The following is a 20,362-nucleotide window of genomic DNA, read 5'->3' on the forward strand; positions in this document are numbered from 1 at the left end:
TTTGTGACAATTATTTTAAAAAGTGAATATTTTTTAATGATAGCGAGATCGTGAAAATAAATCGCAAATTCTGAACCAACTCCTAAGCAAAGAAGCATTCATGCTAATGAATATTTGGTCCATTGGTCAGGGTCAAGGTTATTACCCCCATAACTTGGCTTCAAGTCTTGCTAAGTTGTAAGTCTATTTTATGTTACTATTATCTCACCAAATATAGGTGCTAATGATATTTTGAATCAATTTGTAGTTACTTGTACTGATCATACAATTGTGGGTTATGTACGTAATCTTATAAAGAAAAGCAATGTAATCCTAGAAAAGAAAAGAAAGAAAACTTTAGCTTTTGTGGTAAAGTTAAGAGGGAGAGGTCTTTGGATCAGTGGATTGGAATCCTATCCGGTGCTGTTCTGCAGAGCTTTACTGGTCGAAAGCCGTAGCAAAAATCTGCACAAATTGGGAAACAGATGTCTGTTATCTGACTTTTTCCATACTTCCATCTTCCAAATTTAAATCTGGCAATGTTTTGATTCTCTTCAACCACCACAAAGCTTTCAATTGTTTCGTTTAACATGCAGGCAAGAAAGACACGAGAGAGGTGGTGGCTCCGGAAAATGTTTTCAGCTGAAGATGCAGTAATGTGGTGACAAGAGCGTACGGATGATGGGATTTGAACAACTTACTGCTCAGTGCTTGAAGAAATCACAGGATAACACCAAATTTTCAACTGAAATATGGACTATTTCCTTCATTTGCAGCAAGTTAGTGTAATCCTGTTGTGCCTTTGATGGATGCATGAAGCTGGAGCTAAGGACTGTTATCACCTAGGAGGCTAGGATTCATTCTTCTGTTATTGTTCTCTCCTTTTTGAAAGGCTCAGACTGAGACTTTTAGTGAGTGAGAAGTTGGCAAGGAATATTACCACATTGGCTCTGCCATTTCCTGTTTGTCTACAATTTTCTTCCAGAGTGAAATCCAGCTTCCATTGCAGAAAAATTTTCTTGGGATTGGAGACCAGTTCAAGACTAAAATGATCAAGCAAATCAGCAAGGATACAAAAGTACATCCATCTTTTTTGGATTAAAAAAAAAAATAATAAGTCCGGGATCAGGAGTCTCGCAAGTTGAATTCTATTAAGTTGAAATCAATTTATTTTGATGTGAACTCATATGATATTAATGTACATTTGAATTTGTCAATTACATCAAAATTACACGAATTTATAACAAAGGAAAGGAAACTACAAAAATTATGCTCGAACTGATTTGAACCGGACAAAATTTAACCTTTGAGACCCCTTATACTTAGCTCCTTTAGAGTTCACACATGAACGACCTTGCCTTAATGATGACATGAATTCACTGTGGCATCCAAATTAATATTCTCTCCTACAATACTAAAAGCTTTGTTGAGTTCCACATAATTCGATCTTTGGAACTAGGGCCAATTGCAAATTTTATTTGGTTTTTTTATGATATTAAGACAAAATTCATTTTGAAAATTTAATTTATTACTCCCTCCGTCCCACTTTGATAGTCCTATTTCTTTTTCACACAGTTTAAGAAAAAGTAGTTAACTTTGTTGGAAAAGTAAATTTAGATTGCTATTTTTCTAAAATACCCTCACATTAAATATGGTACAATTTTATGGGAACTTGAATTGATGGTAAAAAAAAATTAACTCTCATTAAATGGGGTAGGTTTATAGTACTACTTACATTGAATAAGGGTATTTTAGGAAAATTAAAATACAATTACATTCTTCAATTGAACAGTGGACTGCAATTTGAAACAGATGAAAAAGAAATACAGGACTATCAAAGTGGGACGGAGGGAGTAATACATTAATACTTATAGCTATAATTTCCTAAATTAGAAATCTTATTGGAATTCCTGAACCAATTAGCCAACAGCATAATACGACCTCGTTTTAGTGTGTGATTCTTTTATAAGCCCACAGACAAAACTCAACTCAAAACCCTGCCCAAAATCCACTTTCTTTCTGCTTTGCCACTACGTGACTGTGTGAGGGACAGAGGGAGATGGGAAGTGAAGGAGAAAGAGAGCAATTAAACCATGCTTTAATTGGATACCTCAACACAGTTCATGAAACTCTTCAGGTTTGCTTTACCTTTTTTTTTCTGGGTTTTCTTTGAATTGGAAAAAAGCTTATCTTTTTATGCATATATTTACTGGTAATATGGGATGAAAAAATTGTAGGTGTTGGATCAAACAGCAGCCTCATCTTCTGAAAAAGTCAGCTGGAATGAGGTTATTCAAATGGGTGAACAGCTTTCCAAACAAGCCACTATGGGTCTCCTTCTGTTGCTTAATCTTTCATCCCTCTTTTTTTCTTGCTGCAATTGAAAGCTCGAATTTTTACTTAAATGGATTCATGCACAAAACTCAAAAATGGATGGAAATTTGCTGTTTTGAGTTCTGAGAACTGGGAGTAAATGAATGAATCTTTTTTCTGTTGATGAATAAATGGCAGAAATGCAAAATAAAGGGATGTAGTCTGCAACTTTTTGGTACTCGAATTGTGCCTACTTAGCATTCACTTTTGATTGGTTTATAGCTGTTGGTCCTTGGTGATGAAATTTTGGCAAAATGAAGCCATAAATGGCTAAATGAGTAAATAACCAATTCGATGTTTGCAAGAGATACAGAGAGAAATGGAAAAAGACAGCGAGAAGAAAGAAAAAGAAAATTTTTTTCCATATAAAGATTACTGTTTATCATCAATTTCTTTAGAAGGGTTCAAAAGCCAAATTATTTACCATTATTGAATGAATTCAGAGGATTTCGTAATGCAAATTCTTGGTGGGTTTTCTTTGGTTTTTATTTTTATTTTTTAATTTTTTTTGCACTATTTTGTCAAATAACATAGTTTTTTCCATTGAAGTACTGCAGAATGTATTGAGCTTAAGTTTTCTTGGTTTGAAATGTAGTTGGAATGCTTTGGAATGGAGAAAAAGTGGAAGTGAAAGCCCTGGAGGAAAACATGGCTGCATACTTTAATATCCTTCAGGGTCTCCTTCTTCTCTCCCATGGAAGTACTGTGGGAGCAGGGCCGACCCTTGCTTCCTGTATTCATGCATCAGTAAAGCAAGTCGTTGACTGTAGTTTCGTGCTAATGAAAGAGTCAGTCTCTTCATATGGTATACTTCTTCTCTTATTCATTTTTCGCTTCATACTTACTTTCTTTTCTGTTGCGAGTGCTCTTAACATGTATCGGTTGAGAGCATGACTTTCACTTTCCATAAGTTAGTTTTTGGTTGTTAATGTTGTTTTTATCATTGTCTTTATTGATGTTATACCAGTATCTATAAAATCTAACGGATTTATGTTGTGTTTGAAATCTATATTTCATTGCGTTAAACAAATTTCGCCTTCTTTTCTTGAGAAAGTTACATGAAAATTATTATAACAAATCCATCATCATGTGAACATTAAATGCACGCTAAATTCGTGAACCTTGGGATTCTCTTTTTGACATTTAGTCGAGAATCTTGAGATTCATAAAGTAACCGACCAAAAGAGCCAACCAACTGATCAAGTGTTAAAGGGACAGAAACAAAAGCAAAGCCTATTAAATGTCCATTCCACTAATGAAACGAATTTAGGCATGACTATTGTAGGTATTGAAAAGAATATTCCGGAGCAGTATTTTTCTTGATTTTTGGGGCTTTTGTATAGTTTGCTAAGAGTGAAAATTTATGTATTATGGGGCCGATGATTTCAAGGTTACTGCTAAGAATGTCTTGCCTGTTTATTTCGGGCCTCCGTAGTTGGGTGCCTGAAGTTAATTGGCACATTGGGCCATGCTGCTTAAGTAAATTGCTTCAAGAGAAAAAGGAAAAGTTCTAACCAAATTGGCGACTGAAGTCTCTACTTTGATACTTGAAAGCATATTACATCAGTAGAGAATGTCTAAATGTTTTTTAAATTTCATGTAATTATGCTCTTGAGAATTTTGTATCTTTTGATTATAAGTTGCTGGAACTTTAATTCATTAACTACGTATAAAATATCATGATATGTAGGTGATAGATGTCTAGCCATTGCAAGAATATAAATCTAAATTATGGGTAGAATTGTATATAAAATACCTCTTCTTACCTGCCTTAATGGTGTGGCAGCGGTGTAGAATGGGAAATAAAACCATTGTACAAAATTGTTGCCTTTTTCAAACATTTGTAGCCAGTAAGCTCTCCCACGCTTTTGAGGATTTAACTTTTCTATTGTCTCAAAATTCCAATGTATCTTGTCACCTCTAATTTAATTTTACCAAATTCTCTGTCATCCATTGTTCTATAAGTTGCCTCAAGTCATTATCCTGCGACGCTTATGTGCCTCCCTGTTTGTCCTGAGAGTTTGGTTTCTTTGGATTAATGTACTTCTCTTCCAACTGATATATGCAGGTTCTAGCAGTAAAACCCAAAATCTATCAATTCCGCAGTTGGTAGGCACAGTCTGGGAATCTTGTTCTGCTCTTAAGAAGACGCCTTCAACAAATGTCACTGCAATAGGGCGAGCAATGACTCAGGTCACTGTCTCAATCAAGGATGTTCTTCGCGAAATGAAGGAACTGAAGGCAGCTTCCTCCGATCTGGAAGAGGAATTCAAGGATAAGGCTTCTGAGGAAGCAGAAAGCAAACCTGAGAGCGATGATTCAGATGTGGATGATTTGGGCAATGACCTTTCACCTGAAGAAATGAAGATTGCTCAGTTGTCTACTGTTGTTGTTTCTGAGACACTAGCTGTTGTAAACAAACTTATTCGTGCCATCATAGGCTTGCTCAGGCAGGAAAACCAAGGAGCTTTTTCTAATTCCACAGATTCTCTGGAAAGACTATTGAAGCTAAGCCAAGCTATTGGATCTCAGGTTGACGAGCTTGGAGCTTGTCTCTACCCCCCACAGGAAATCCTTGTGATGAAGGCTGCATTGGAAAAAATTTCTGCAGCTGTTGGTGAAATTCAAATAGAGTTGGAACGTATTAAAGGCTCTTCAGAAGATTTTGTTCAAGCGTGCACAAATTTGAAGAGCCTGATAAGACAGCTAGAATCTGAATTGGGATGCTCTAATGCAAATGATTTGTTAGTTCCTAAAATGGAGAACCTCGTTGTTAATAGCTAGTCATGCCTTGCTACAAGCCTGTTGGTTGAGACTCACACCCAGGGTTAATGAACTTCTATCTGCATATTCACTGGAAATCTTCTCTGGGCACTGATGCTGTACATAAACGAAAGTTGTGAACTTGGACCAAACGACTGTTTCAAGAGGGATAAAGAAGAGGAGCTATTATGCAAGCAATGCGAGGAAGATGATCTCTCTCTTTTCTCTTCTTTTATTTTTGTCATAGACCATTAGACGAATGAGCTTGAATTTGTCTAGCAGCAGACTGAGGTTCACAAAAATTGGAGGTTGTACATGCAGGCCACATTCATGCTTCCTGTATTTTGGTGTATGAGGGTCTTTTTAGCATTGTAACAGAATCACTCTTGATGAAGATTGCAAGAACACTTTCCTCAGCAGGAGAGGGGAGGCGGGGGTTCCGGGGGCTTTGCATTAGCATCGTAATTGGGAAGGAAAAGAGGTTCATTTCTCAACAAGGAAAGAGGAACTGAAAACGTAAAATTGAAATCAAACCAGAACAGAAATATAAAGTATAAAACATTTCATTATTGAGTTTTGTTCATCCAGGATCCAATTTGCACTACCATCGTCCAGGCCAAGTTTTGAAGCTACAATATGTCATTTACATCGGGATCAAAACACTTAAAATAGACTCCATATGAACATCTACCATAAGAATCTTCTACAAGAAAAGCAAAGATTTAAGCTTCCATTTTTTTCTTTTTGGGGTGTAATCATCACCTTAACTCACATAATAGACATTAGAAAGCAACTCTATGACATGTATCCCTACCCAGACAAAACAGAATTTGCAGTACATATCTAGTGATGCACAACATGAAGGCTGTGATTATGAGCTTTAAGATCTGGTAGTATTTGCTGGAGCATATGGAACTTATCCATTACTGCCTGAGGTTTAAGTTATTTCCCTGTAAGCTTTACCATCCATGCACCACCCAGATAAAGGCCCAGAAGGGGGCCGGCCAGAAGTAGTTGAGTTAGTGGATCTGTAGAAGGTGTTAGTACAGCAGCTGCAACTACAGCTCCTACCACGACGTATCTCCAGATTGACAGCATTTGATCTCCTGATACTAAACCAACCTGTCCCAGCAACAGTTGTATAACTGGAACCTGAGAAAAAGAAAATGGAAACAAATCAACTAGCTGAAAATAGATCCAATTTCACTTTAACAGCACTTAGTTTGCTTTGCGATGAGGATTCAATATAGCAATAAGAAGTCTCTAACAATCCAACAATAGAACTCCAGATTCTAAACATCAACATAGATGTAATAGAGGGTGATAGCAGACAAAATCATATGACAGTACACAAAACAAGCAAAATTGGAATAGCAAACATGGAGAAACTGGTACCAAAGTAAGATACAGACGGATACTTTGTTCCCCAAAATTTGGATCCACAAAAATAATGAAACTACTGCATTCACACTTGGATCCAGAAAATCTCATACATAAAAGAATAGTAACTGAGAAGACAATTTTACCTGGAATGACAACCCCGTGCTGAACATGAGCACAAGCACAAATTCAAAGTACTGATCAATAGACCATAGTGATTCTACGACTCCTTCAGCATAATTAATAAAGAAATTCAAAGCAGCTGGAGTGAGAACGAAGTAGGAGAAGGCAATGCCAGAATAGAATAGAACTGAGGATCCAAGGACAATTGGGCCTAGAAATCTTCTTTCAGCCCGTGTTAGGCCTGGAAGAATGAAGGCAATGATCTCATAGAGAATTACAGGGCTTCCTAAGAGAATGCCACAATACCCTGATACCTACACCACAGACAAAGCAGTTATTTCTTGAATACATGATTTATGATCCCGCATGTCAAAAGGCCACAAATGCCGAATTCCAGGAAATTCGAAGTAAACAAGCCATGATCTTTGAAACTAGTAGTGAACCAATTGAAAAAAAAAATCTCAACAGCAGAAGAAAAGAATATTTATGCAAAGTCAAACAAATACAGCTGATAGCTTCCCATCCAAATAAGCCCTTTTCATGGGTTCCAATATGCATGACCTCACATAATAAAATATAGGACCTAGACCACTTTTGAAGTCGGAATATTGGATATTCCAGAATAACACACACTGTCACATTGCATCAGGGAAGAATTTGTGCGGAGATAAATTAAGATGTTTAAACAGAAGAACTCGATCTGTATAAAAAAGGACACACAAAAAGCTGCCCATCATATCATTTTATCAATTACCAAATTCATGTATGCACTGTCCATGAGAAATTGTACAGAATTTCCTTAGCATGATAAGAAGAAAAGAATTCCACAATTGATTCAACGTGTAGGCAAATATGGACACAGCCAATCAATGTTCTTTTTTACAGCAACTCCTTTTTTTTTTTTGTGGCAAATAAAATATCCTAGGAAACTAAAAATATATTTGATCCAAGCATCTTGGCAAGCAATTGAGTAAATCAGTCACCAAATTAAACATGTTTAGACCTTATAACTGATATGACACTTAGTTACAAGAAGTGAAACATGATAATGAGAATGAGTAAAATATACAGAAGTAACATAATATTCCAACCTTTAATGTAGTGAAGAAGAATTCGCCAGGACCTAATTGTAGAAACCGAACACCCTGTGATCTAACAGGAGCTTCAAGAAGCATTATGAGTTCCTTTGAATAAGCAAAACATCCTAAGATAGCAGCTCCTACCGCGGATACTGACACAAATATTCTCCCACGCAGTTCCTCCAAATGATCAAATATGCTCATTTCTTTATCATCTGGGAGGAGTTCTTTACTTGGATAAAGAAAATTGTAAAGAGCACTTCCTTCATCACCAGCTTCGTCATTCTGAAATAAATTTTCTCCTGAGCCACTAGCAACATCTACAATTTTATAAACAATTTTAGAACCCAATCCTTAAAAGGTAAATTTCCACTTTAAAGTATAGTTGATCAAACCCCTAATGTAGGAAAAAAATGTAGAAATTGAAAATAGAAAATTTTAAAGTAAGAAAAACAGAAAACAGAAACAACAATTTAAACCAAGTCTCCATGTAAAATGGAAAAATTCGACAATAGAATTTCTTACCACCTTCCAAAAAACTAAAGTGCATTATGGCAAAAGTAAATTCCCTTGGGAGTCACAGCAGCCAAGATGAATAAAGATATAGACACAAAAGCAAAACAAAATGGAATTTTGATATGGACTGAATAGAACTGTATGTATTTGCTTGAAAGGTTTTTGACAGCTAGATAGCCAAAACCAACAGTTCAAACTCGAAGAAAGTCATCCCAAGAATGTGTTTCATATCGTGTATAATGATCCATTGAACATATTAGGTTGAACGCTACTGATAACAACTAAATAAGCAATAAATCAAAATGACAAAAAGAAGCAATACACACTTAACCAACAAGGTGTAGCCAAATTTTACTTTTATTGAATTAATGTGATCATGTTATCGTTATAGTTTTACATTTTGAGTGAAGGAGAGATTGACTTGTCCTGCAGAACACATGCAGCACCAAGATCAGTACAAAGCTACTGCCCACTCTAAAATTCAAGAGGGAAGAAGCCTAAGATTTTCCTTTTTATTGATTCAGAGTTTTCAAAGGGCCAGCAAACAATATACAACTGTCCTCTTCCTGCTTCATTTTGGTGGGACTAAAATGTTTTTACAGCTATAAAAGATACTTGCAGGACCAAGGACTAACAAATCAAAACCATTGAGGAAGCAAGGGATTCCACCATAAAACAAAATATAAAAGACAAGCAATCAGATATCAAAATTTTCAAGCAAACCAAGGGTAAAGGCAAAACACTAATTTTACATGGTAAAGATATAATATTATAGCAATACAGGAATCAATTCTATTTCTCTTCCTATTGCACTTTTACAGGTACGATTTGTAGGATTATAGAAATCAGTGTAGTTTCCATGGCCAGCTACGGTTTTTTCTTTCCTCATGGGTTGAGTGCACCGCTAGTTTAGCAATTTTTTTGGGTTCTCCCTCCAGTGAAAAGACTGAGATCTTTTCTTTTACTTTAGCTATCACTTGGCAGCTGGACTCAGTGTAGAAACTTGCTTAAATTTGAAGGTCAAATCTCAGACTGTCAGGTGTAAATAAAATCTTCAGCAATCGGTTGACTAAAGAACCAAGGGAATCTTGTTTATTACCATATTTTACTGGTTGGTAGTCCCTATATAATTTGGAATCAACAAATAACCTGTGGGCTTAGGCATTACCCACATTCCACTAAATGTTAACTCTAATTGACATTCAATAGCCTTTTGTCATAGAGAGGCAAGATGTCAACTCAATTGATGGAAAAATGAGCATTCTTGTTGGAGAAAAGGTGAAAAGATTCCTAACTAGTGTTATCTCCTAACATTACTGTTATTCTCTCTTTCCAACATTAAACTCAGGGGAAGGCATAGGACTGGTGGCATGCATAGCCCCTTCAATGAAGCAAGAGGTCTGGTCTCATGACCTCTAAATTTGCACCAAATATTACTGAAATTTGAAAACATCCCTAGGATCTTCTCTTCTAATTGCTACCAACAAGAAATAGCTAATTTATGATCCATGCCCTCTTCAAGTAGCCATAAATTTTATCAGCCAAAATAGATGATTCTATAAATTGATGAGGAACTCAAATCAAGCATGTGCGAGTGTAAGAAAAGGCCTGCCTATCAAATCAGCTAGCAGTTAGCTTCATGGGCACAACGCAATTAGTAACAGCCAAAAAAAACCTAAATTTAATCAGAGAACCACAAGTAAGACAGGGGTGGATAATGAACGTTTTGGTTCTTCATAGATATAGCAAAAAGTACTCAAATGTAAAATAAGGAAGAACCACACATAGAACAGGGGTGGAAGAATGAATTTCTCATAATAGGTAGGATCAGCTGCAAATGCAGTTCCTGATGTTCCTTCCCAAAATGCACTGTAGCTCATCTTTTTCTAGCATTAATATAACCACTATAGTCACAAAAATTCAGCATTGACCCTGATGTTTTATTTCTCATTCAATCTACACCGATATTATAAACTAAAATCAAATTTATAACACATATTAACAAACTTAATTCCATAAAGCTAAAGCAGAGTATCACAGGTTAAAGCTAAATTCTTTCTGCAAAAGAAGTAAAACTAAGAGTCACCACACGACTTAGCTAAACCGAAAAAACCAAAATTTAAATTAAACAATGATATTACATTAGCAAGATATAACACTCACCACCATCAATGACCCCTTTAAGCAATTAATAACAATGAAAAAAATCAATTATTTCCTCGAACAGAGCAGAAAACTTAATGCAATTAACAATTTCATCGAATTATGCAAAAACAGAACTTTATTGGGCATAGTTTTACCAGGCTTTTCTTCAACAGCAGAACCAACAGCACTCTTGAATTCTTCTTCTTGTTGCTTTTCAGTGACATCTTCTTCAACAGCACAGCAAACAACTCTGCTGAATTTCTTGCACTCTTTTCTACTGAAAAATTTCAACTTGGATGCTCTTCTTTGGTTAGTAACAAGCAAAGAAGTTCTTGATATTTTATTTGAATAATTTAAACATCTGAAGTAATTTGAGCTGTTGAGGTGAAGATTATGGATGAGAGCAGCACTTGCACTTGTGCTCCCCATTTTTAAATTGATTCCAGATTTCTCTTCTGGATCCAAAATGGCTTGTGGGTTTTCAAGGAAAAAATTGGAAATTTTGTTTGGGTGGGTGGAAATGTGGATGCTTGGTGTTCATGAGGCTCGGGAAGGATATTTAGATCGTGGCGCACCCTAGAGAAATACACTAGGATTTTTCTGATGTGCGCTTTTTTGTCTTGTTCTGTCCTTTTATTTGTATTATTATTATTTTTTGGTTCCTGGGGGCAGAAATTGTGAATGTAAAAATCAACGTGAATAAGAAATTCGGATTCAAATGAAAATAGCAAAGCTTAAATGTGACATGGACCTGAGACTTAATTTGTGACCCTCTCAACTTTATCTCGAATTTAAATGAAAATAGCATGCTTTAGTTGGACAATCATCTTTTCATTATCTAATTATTTTTTATATTTATACAATTAAAATATTTCACAATGATCTTTTTGTGTCAATAATTTTATTTCCACAAGTAGATCAATATACTCAAAAATCAAGTTCATCTATAAATGTTTTTGTAATTCAATTTGTACAAAATATTTTGTCGGTGCAAAATGGGTTAAAATTATGAGAAAGTTGTAAAGTTTGAGCCAACGGTAAAATTTAATCAATTTAATTTCAATTTTTGTGTATACTTTAAACAACATGAGAAATATAATGTGGATAGTTTTGATTTTTAAAAATAATACTATAATTATATTTATTTAGGTGTAAAAGAGAGAAAATCATCTCCAATCAATGGATAGCAGCCTAACTCAAAGAAGGTATAAAATCACATTCACTCTCTATATTTTCTCAATTTAATTTAATTTAATTTTTTTGAGATTCAAATCCATCTTAATGACTAATGAATGTACACTAGATATCCATCAAACACACACCATTACTATACCATTTAGCCAAACAAAAAAAATGATTGATTTAAAATTTTCTTTATACCTTTAATTCTCTTCTATTTAATAATAAAAACGTGGATGAAAGTTCTATAGACACCATTTGGCTTTTTATTTTTATTTTATCTTTTAAGTTGCTGATAGGTTGTAATTTTATCATTTATTTTATAATTAATTTCCCCTATTACTTAACCCAATGTGAATTAATTATTAGATTCTACTCACTTTTCGTAATTTACATTTATTTCAAGGAGTAGAATAAAAATGTCACAATCAAGGCCAATTTGACGATCATCGGGAAAGAGTTCAAATAGCAGGCAATCAAGGGCATTCTTGGAACAAGGAGATGCATGACCATTTTGGTAATTTTGTTCGAAGACAGCAACTAGAAAAAGGGAAAAGAAAGCAAACCTCAGAGTCTTCTTTTTCTCTGGTGCGGCGGACGCCGCACAGGAGGAGTAGCAATTAGAATAGGAATTAAGATTGCAGGAGGAGAGCACTATCCTCGGGTCTTCTTTAGTTTTTTCGTCTTGTAGTATAGCTTTGAGCTTTTGACTTTTCTTTTGGTTAGTAGTAGTTCCTTTCCCCTGCGTATGTCAGGAAGAATTAGTAAGGGAAATTTGTCAAATTGGTCCCTAACATTTTCCAAAAACACTTTTTTAGTCCATAACATATAAAATCAGCCAAAATGATCCTTCACATTTAAATTATGAGCCAATGTGGTCCTATTGCTCGTTTTTGCTCATTTCTCCGACTAAAAATAGCACGCCCCCCTCAAGTGGTCATTTTTTTAGGGGCAAAACCGGAAAACACATTTCATTACCGGTTGAAAGAAGCCATCTTTCCTTCATCTAATCACCTCACTAATCCTTAGAAATTGAAGAGGGAAAATACAGTAGCAAGAAATTGGGAAGAAGAAGCTGACCTTTGAAGAGTAAAATGGATCCAAACGAGCGATGTCTTTGTGGAAAGGAACCCATCATTGTGACTTCTTGGAAGCCTGCAAATCCGGGGAGAAGATTCTATGGTTGTCCAAATTATGGAGTAAATTTTCTTGAAATTTCAGGTCAGTTTGGGTTTGGGATGTGGGGTTAAAATTTGGTCTTGATATCTGATGTTCTTCGTGCATTTTAGGTAACTCGGGCTTGTGGCTACTTCAAGTGGTGTGACCCGCCAATGTGTAGTAGATCTGTGTCAATAATACCTGGCCTATTAAGATCAATCAACCGACTACAAGCTGATCAAGAACAGAGAATCCGAAGAGAGAAATTGCTTTGGGCTGCTTTGGTTGCCTCTTGGATGTGCACTTTGCTGTTGTTAATAAGTTGGAATTAAACAAAAATTGGAAGATAGTTATTGGTGGGTCTAACATGTTGTTTTAATTCTGTCTGGGTTTATCGGAGGATGTGAATCTGAGAGCATGTAGCAGCATCCAAAATATGAGGAGGCTTTGTTGTACCTGCTGCACTTTTGTTAATGGTTGTGTAATAGTAACAGCAGCACTTTTGGCAATTATTGTGTAATAGGAAAGGCTCATGTTTGTACCATTAACAATTATGAATGCAAAGCTGCTTTTTGGTCAATTGATTGTCGAAAAGGGAAATTTGCTAATGTAAAAGTGAAGATGATGAATGACCATGTCTCTTAACATTGAATTTGAAGACAATAAGCTGCAGATACACTCAAATTTAAACATCAACAATTGATAAGAATGGATGTAAAAAAACTGAAAATTTGTCGTTAAGACTGAGAATCAATCCCTTCGATAATTAAGGTGCCTTTTGCTCCATTTACTACTGCGCATTGCAAATGTAATTCTGTGTATAACTCTGTTCAGAGATTTCTTTAGTAACTTGTTGCTCATGACTAACAATTTCACAGGAACAAATATAAAATTCCAGAAACTGAAAATTCAAAACCTACAAGATATTGTTAATGAAAATTTACTTGCTTTAGACTAGCCAAGAACATAATTATACCTGTCCAAAATACTTAATAGAGGGAAAAGAAACTTGGCCAAACTCAGTTCCACAAAAGATGAGAAGCCAAGATGCTTTTTACAGAAGTGCCAAAAACTAACAGCAAAATATTTATAGCAAAAACTAACAGCCAAGATGCTCTTTACAGCAGTGCTAAAGTCTCAGCTCAAGTCGTAATACATGAACTATAATATCCCAAAAGCAAAATACAACATAAAAGTTGAAACTAAAGCCACCAAAAGATGCTTAAACAAGCCACCAGCACTTCAATTTTTCTTTTACTTTTCACTGATCTTTGAAGATTCATGTGCCTGCCCTCGAGAAAGCTCTGCAACAGTGGAAGTGCACCTGCCTTTGGTGTGACCATATTGGTGGCAGATAGAGCACTTGTACTTCCCAATATTCTCCATCTTGACAATTTTAACGAAGGCTTGTTAGATAACATAAAGGTAAAATATGAGTATTTGACAAGCAAATGATGTTTATGATACTCACTGGAGTATTTGCAGGAGTAGAATGGTTTGATGTAGATTGTTGACTTCCCAATGGTGCATCTGCCATGAGATCCTCAGACATCTGAGTATTTGACGTAGGAACTGGAGGTGTAGGTGTAACAAATCCATGTGAATCAGTCTCAGCAGAGGCATTTTGTGTCTGGCTTGGACACTTCCTACTATTGTGGCCAGTCTTGTTACATTTTCGACACTTATACACCATCTGCCCAGTTCTAGACAGCTTTTGCTGCTGCTTATTTTGCTTTTTACCTGATGCTGGTTCATCTGGCTCCCTTCGTCTAGCCTTTCGTGGTCTACCAGGAAGTTTTATGTTCTCAGGAGATAGCACGGGCGGCATGTCAGAATTTTTCCACATGTGCTCAGCATTCATTGGACTTATCATGGGTTCATATGCCCTCATGTAAGCTTCTTTGGAGTAGCAATTATGTACAAACTTCTCGGGTTCCTCTCCAGTGTCACAAATTGCAGCAATGGCATGTGCACAAGGAATGCCATTAAGATCCCACTTTCTACAACTATAACATCTACTAATAAGGTCCACAGTATACCTATCACCATACATGCACCTAACTTCAAATTTCCAGTCCTTGGAGTGGCTAGGAATGCAGTCATTTGCAGCAAGCTTATTTTTCTCCAACTTTTTCAGAATTTTAGGACATATCTCCCCAGTGTATTTCTTTATCCATTCTCTCTTTTTTTCTATCCTAACCATTAAGTAAAATCTAATGGTCTCCAACATGTCAAGAATTGGTTTCTGCCTAGCATCAAGGATTGTGGAGTTAAAACTTTCGCACAGATTATTCAACAAAATATCACATTTTACACTTGTTCTAAAATGTGATCTTGTCCACTCCTTTGGATAAGTATGACTTACCAACCAATTGTAAGCACCTTCATCAACCTCTTTTAGTGACTCCATCAATCCAGCAAATCTGTCCCTATAAGAAGCTCGTGCTGCAACCCATATCCTTTCCTTGAGAGCTAGGTCTGGATGTTATTTTTTGAAATTATTATACATGTGCCGTACACACATGCGATGCTCAGCCCCTGGCAGTACCTCTTGAATAGCTTGAATTAGCCCCTGTATAAATGAAATAAAAAATCAAACATATATTACTGTCACTAAGTATTATCATAACAACAATTGAAGATAAAATTAGTTATATATTACCTTTTGCTTGTCGGTTATAAATGTCCAAATGCTTTCATCAATAATTTCAAGGTCACCCTTTAGCTCTTCTACAAACCATTTCCAAGAGTTCTTATTTTCAGTCTCAACTAGAGCATGTACTATCGGAAATAGTTGATCATTTGGATCAATACCAACGGCTGTGAGAAGAACTCCCTTGTGACAGCCTCTTAAGTGACATCCATCAAGACCTACAACATATCTACAACCCTGCAAGAACCCTCTTTTACAACCATCTAGACACACATAGAATCTCTGAAACTCATCATCACCTTCATTATTCTCAGTTGTAGTCATGAACACATTAGAGTCAGGATTTGCCTTTTGAAGTTCTTCACAGTAGCTCCAAAGTTTGCTGTATTGGGACATGACATCACCATGTATCATCCCTTTAGCTTTTGCCCTTACCTTATACCCCACATTAGGTGTGATACTAACTCCCAAGTCCTTGTAGACCTTTATCATAAAATCACCTACATTAAAATTTGGGTTCAGCCTAATGTCCTCCAAATACTTGTTGGCCAAATATGTCACACTGGCCAGGCCATGATAGGTTGTCCTACCACAAGTGTGAGTCAGCAGCATGCTTTTGATTTGGAATGTCACTTTATCACTCCTAACTGAGCAATATATGTTCCACATGCATCTCTTGCCTCTACATATAGCTTTGCATCTGTTTGAATCATTTTTCTTAAACCTGATTTTTCTTCCATACTTCACTCCATGTGATTTTGCAGCATTGATAAAGTCAGTCTTACACTTAAATAACAACCCAAGTTCAAACTTTGGGTCATCCATCTCTGTTGCAGGATTGAATACTCTAAACTTCTTTTTGTCCACATCATTACTCCCTCCTTCATCTTCAGAACTCTCATTGCTGTGCAGCCCATCATGTGATGAATTATCTGACTCCTCCATGCTGCACTCATTATCTTCTTCATTAACAGCAGTTTCTTGTACCTTTTCTTTACCTTTTTTTGCTGTCTTGAACTGTTTAGCAACATTAGCCCAATCTGGAGGTATTTCACTAATAGATTTCATTAGCTCTTCCTCATCACTTATAACATATTCGCTATCATACAAACTCTCGGGATCACTTGAGACAATATCTTTTATGATCTGCTCCTTATTTTTTTTGAATGACTTTTTACCTTCAGCCTTTCTATTTGATGTCTTCCTTGACTTAGTTCATGCTCTTCTTCCTTGTATGCTACTGCCATGTCTTTCATTTTCATTACCATCAATTTCTGTAGCTCCATCAGTTGCATGTTCACCTACATCAGTTTCTACAGCCTCAGTAGTCTCATATTCAGCAGCATCAGGAGTTTCATCATCAACAGTATGACTTTTTGTAGTTCCTCCACTCTCATGTTCAGCAGCATGAGATGCACTTTGGTATGATCCACTCCTGCCACTAACACCACTCTGTGCAGTAACATGTTGATGGCCAACATCCTTTCTCCTCTGCTGCATTTTCAATCTTTTTGCAGGTGAAGTTCTCTTCTTCGCAATCTGTTTCATCCTCTTACTAGTACGTGAAGGAGTTCCTCCATCCATGTTAAAGTCTTGAAAACCACCATCAGTAGCTGGTGTTGGTGTGGCCACATGTACAGATTCTTCTTGAACATTCTCTGGTGTGGCCACATGTACAGATTCTTCATTATTTCTGTTACTATCATGCCTTCTTCCTTCTTCATCAACAGCAAAATGAGGCAAATTATATGTTCTTCGATGAATGAAGAACACATCAACTAACCCATACATACTCCCTAATTTAGCCAATTCAGCAGCATCATCCTCTTGCAACACATACACTAATCCATCTGCCATATTCCTACCAGGAATCAGGTAGTAGTAACCCACTGTATAAGGCTCAAATCCAAGTTTATTAGCTACTTCGTCCAACTTACACAGAGACCATTTTTCTAGATTACAACCATCGACTATGTCAACCGAACCCCCTACATAGTCTCTATTTCCTGTATCTCTAAGTTCACCTCCAAAGTGTATACGAATAGAAAAATGCATCTCATTGGCCCCTGTCAGCCATTAAAACGACAATTACTTTGGACCATTACAGAAAGGTGGAGCCTTTCATAATAAAAATAGGGACCACAGCAAAACTAAATAAAAATTGGGGACCACAGCAAAACTAAGTAAAATAATGAACAATCTTCAATTAATTAACATAAAATACAGTTCTAAGCAAGATTCGTCAACAATTTTTAACCACATTGGTAAAAAAAAAAACTTACCGTAACCCTTTGTGAAGTCCCATTTTCCCGATTCATTCTGCATCTTTTCGAAAATTTTCTTCACGATTTTCTGGCCAAACCTTCAATCTTTTCTCAATCACACCTTACAGGTTTGTCGTCGTCATCATCGGCAGTACATTTCCATGTTATGCTTGTTAATTTGGGGATGCAATTAGGGTTTCTTCGAACTGTAATTTGAGGGCCAAAGGTGAAATGTGTATTTTGCTAGTGGTCCCCTATCCTTTTACCTTCAACCGGTAATGAAATGTGTTTTTCGATTTTGCCCCTAAAAAAATGACCACGTGAGGGGGGCGTGCTATTTTTAGCCGGAGAAATTAGCAAAAACGAGCAATAGGACCATATTGGCTCATAATTTAAATGTGAAGGATCACTTTGGCTGATTTTATATGTTAGGGACTAAAAAAGTATTTTTGGAAAATGTTAGGGACCAATTTGGCAAATTTTCCAATTAGTAACAAGCAATCACCTTTTGTAGCTTCGTTTTCCTTTCCTGAAGCGAATTGGACTTTTCCAAGACGCAGACCATGGCCGCGACTCTTGTTTTTATTTCCTGTGGATTTTGTTCATTAACTATGAACTAAATTCCTTTTTCTAGTCAAGGAGCAACGGATGCTTTGGGTCGCCTAAAATTGTGAGATCGATTTAATTTAATCTTTTTCTTTTATTTATTGGTATTCGCATATTCCTTGATTGCTATGCTTATGGTTATTTAATTAATTGATTGTTTAGGATCCAGATAATTAGTTGATTGGGTAATCTATTGTCAATTAGGGCATTAAATTCGTAATTGTTTAATTGCTCTAAAATAGTGACAACTGGCACGATTGGGTTTGTGTCAGGGAAATACGCGGGCTAATCTAAAATAACCCTGGTAGTGCGTTATTTGATTAGAATAGGGCTCCTCTAATACGTAAGGCAATTGGGGGATTAAATTCTACGGGCGTACCTAGAATTATTTGTCAATTAGAGCAGTGATTAACGGGCGTACCTTGATCACCGATACAGTAAGGAGGGGTTGACTGCCATTGCTTGTTTGGTAGTTATAACCTATTTATTAGTAAATAATTAGAATTGCCTTTGCTTATCGATGATCAATTAGGTGAACCATTGCTGAAGTTATTCCTTGGCTAGATTCTTAATTATCATTCATTTGATTTTAGTAATTTGTTATTTAATTTTTAGTAGTTTCTTAGATTTTATTTGAATTTATTTGATTGTCACTTTCTGCACAAAAACACCCCCTTGTCACTGTGAACTTGAAAAGAAACAATTACTCCCAGTCCCTGTGGATTCGACCCTGCTCACCACTATCTACAGAAATTATTTTTAGTTTGAGCAGGTATTTATTATTGCACATGCTGACGACCTGTCAGTTGCCTAATTGCAATCACACTATTGTCTTTAATCTACAATCAAACTATTACTATAGAGAAATTCCTATTCTATTGTTTGCAAGTCGAGGAAACCATTGGATATTATTCACCACACCATACCAAGTGTACGTGTATAATTTTTCAACATGCATGTCTACATCATACTTGTAATATTTTTTCTTTTAAATTATTTGTATATGCATTCTCTTTTAGTCCTTTGAGCAAGCATGCATTACTTAATTTGCTTGTATAAAAAATTGCACCAAAAAAAAATATCATTCATTCATAGTTGTGTTTGCACGCTTATATATACATGATTTTTAACTGAAGAGGCTGCCAATATTAGAAAGCTTTACATGTCTTTCGTCATTACATCCTATATTTGATCCTCGTAAATGGGCTACCAAATGTGGGTCTGTTAAATCAGTCTTATAATTCTTGCTTCCAATGATGTGAAAATTATGCATGCAATCAGTTTTTTTAGTACTTTGACGACCGACGCTAGAACATGTATTTTTTTTGTCTCTTGTTTATGAACATCAACTACACTTGATCGATCTGATTACCAGTTTGCAAAGCACCATTTACTGCTCTTTTATTATCTTTGATTATCGATCGATCACAAACGTAAAAGTGAATAAAAAGAAGGATGATTATCAGCTTGCTCATATGCAAGTTTTAGTGATCTTTTCTAGGGTTTATTGCTTCGTTTCGCTTTCTGTACAATCTCTTCTTCTTGCTTGTCTCTCAACTTCCCTTTTGTTTCTTATTGCGTTGCTTCTTCCTCCACGACTCTTTCTTTTCTAACTATATTTCTTCTTTTGCAGGGTAGTCTTGGATGTCGTACGTTTTCTCTATGTGGTTGCTTTGGCTTTTTTGCTCTTGAAAAGCTGTGATCCTTTGACGATGGCAGAAGAACTGGAGAAGTTGTGTGCTCATTTATCTGTTCGTGATAATGAATCCAACCGGGTGGCGATCCCATAAGCAACCAATGGCCTATCTATCACCTTCTATGTTGTCATCAATTACTAGTTTCAAAACTAGCTACCAAATTTAATCATACTTACACTTTTCATGAAAAAGGAGAAGGGATGATATTTTTGGTAAAATAGAAAAGGCAATAATCTGAACACATAATGGAGAGACTTCCTAGAAAATTATTAGTACTACCTTCTTTTCACATTCTACACCATTTGCCTTATTTTGACATTGCCTTTTAATTGCACACCATTTGCCTTATTTGTGTTGTTGAGTCCTGTACAATTTCTTTGATTCCTTTTTTTTTTACCCTTCTTTTTGATTGAACATTTCTTTCCTCTTCTTCTCAATCCATACAGA

General features: G+C 36.0%; 3 protein-coding genes across 3 annotated transcripts; 1 reads left to right on the forward strand and 2 right to left on the reverse strand.

Annotated features, from left to right (window-relative positions):
* Nucleotides 1-1,967: 1,967 nt before the first annotated feature.
* Nucleotides 1,968-5,531, forward strand: LOC113717020 (uncharacterized). The gene is made up of 4 exons (XM_027241653.2): nucleotides 1,968-2,116; nucleotides 2,217-2,310; nucleotides 2,948-3,157; nucleotides 4,421-5,531. The coding sequence occupies exons 1-4, from the start codon at nucleotides 2,039-2,041 to the stop codon at nucleotides 5,134-5,136; spliced, it is 1,098 nt and encodes a 365-aa protein (XP_027097454.1). The 5' UTR covers nucleotides 1,968-2,038; the 3' UTR covers nucleotides 5,137-5,531.
* Nucleotides 5,532-5,944: 413 nt separating this feature from the next.
* LOC113717021 (sec-independent protein translocase protein TATC, chloroplastic-like) lies at nucleotides 5,945-10,907 on the reverse strand. The gene is made up of 4 exons (XM_027241654.2): nucleotides 10,514-10,907; nucleotides 7,710-8,017; nucleotides 6,642-6,932; nucleotides 5,945-6,267 (listed from the first exon to the last, which is right to left on the reverse strand). The coding sequence occupies exons 1-4, from the start codon at nucleotides 10,785-10,787 to the stop codon at nucleotides 6,058-6,060; spliced, it is 1,083 nt and encodes a 360-aa protein (XP_027097455.1). The 5' UTR covers nucleotides 10,788-10,907; the 3' UTR covers nucleotides 5,945-6,057.
* Nucleotides 10,908-13,949: 3,042 nt separating this feature from the next.
* LOC140016579 (uncharacterized) lies at nucleotides 13,950-16,416 on the reverse strand. Its single transcript, XM_072070144.1, has 4 exons — nucleotides 15,358-16,416; nucleotides 15,216-15,267; nucleotides 14,167-15,173; nucleotides 13,950-14,081 (listed from the first exon to the last, which is right to left on the reverse strand). Exons 1-4 carry the CDS (start codon nucleotides 16,414-16,416, stop codon nucleotides 13,950-13,952), a joined length of 2,250 nt encoding a protein of 749 aa, XP_071926245.1.
* Between the last annotated feature and the right edge of the window lie 3,946 nt (nucleotides 16,417-20,362).

Source organism: Coffea arabica, chromosome 11c, assembly GCF_036785885.1.
Source record: "Coffea arabica cultivar ET-39 chromosome 11c, Coffea Arabica ET-39 HiFi, whole genome shotgun sequence".
Classification (NCBI taxonomy): Eukaryota; Viridiplantae; Streptophyta; class Magnoliopsida; order Gentianales; family Rubiaceae; genus Coffea; species Coffea arabica.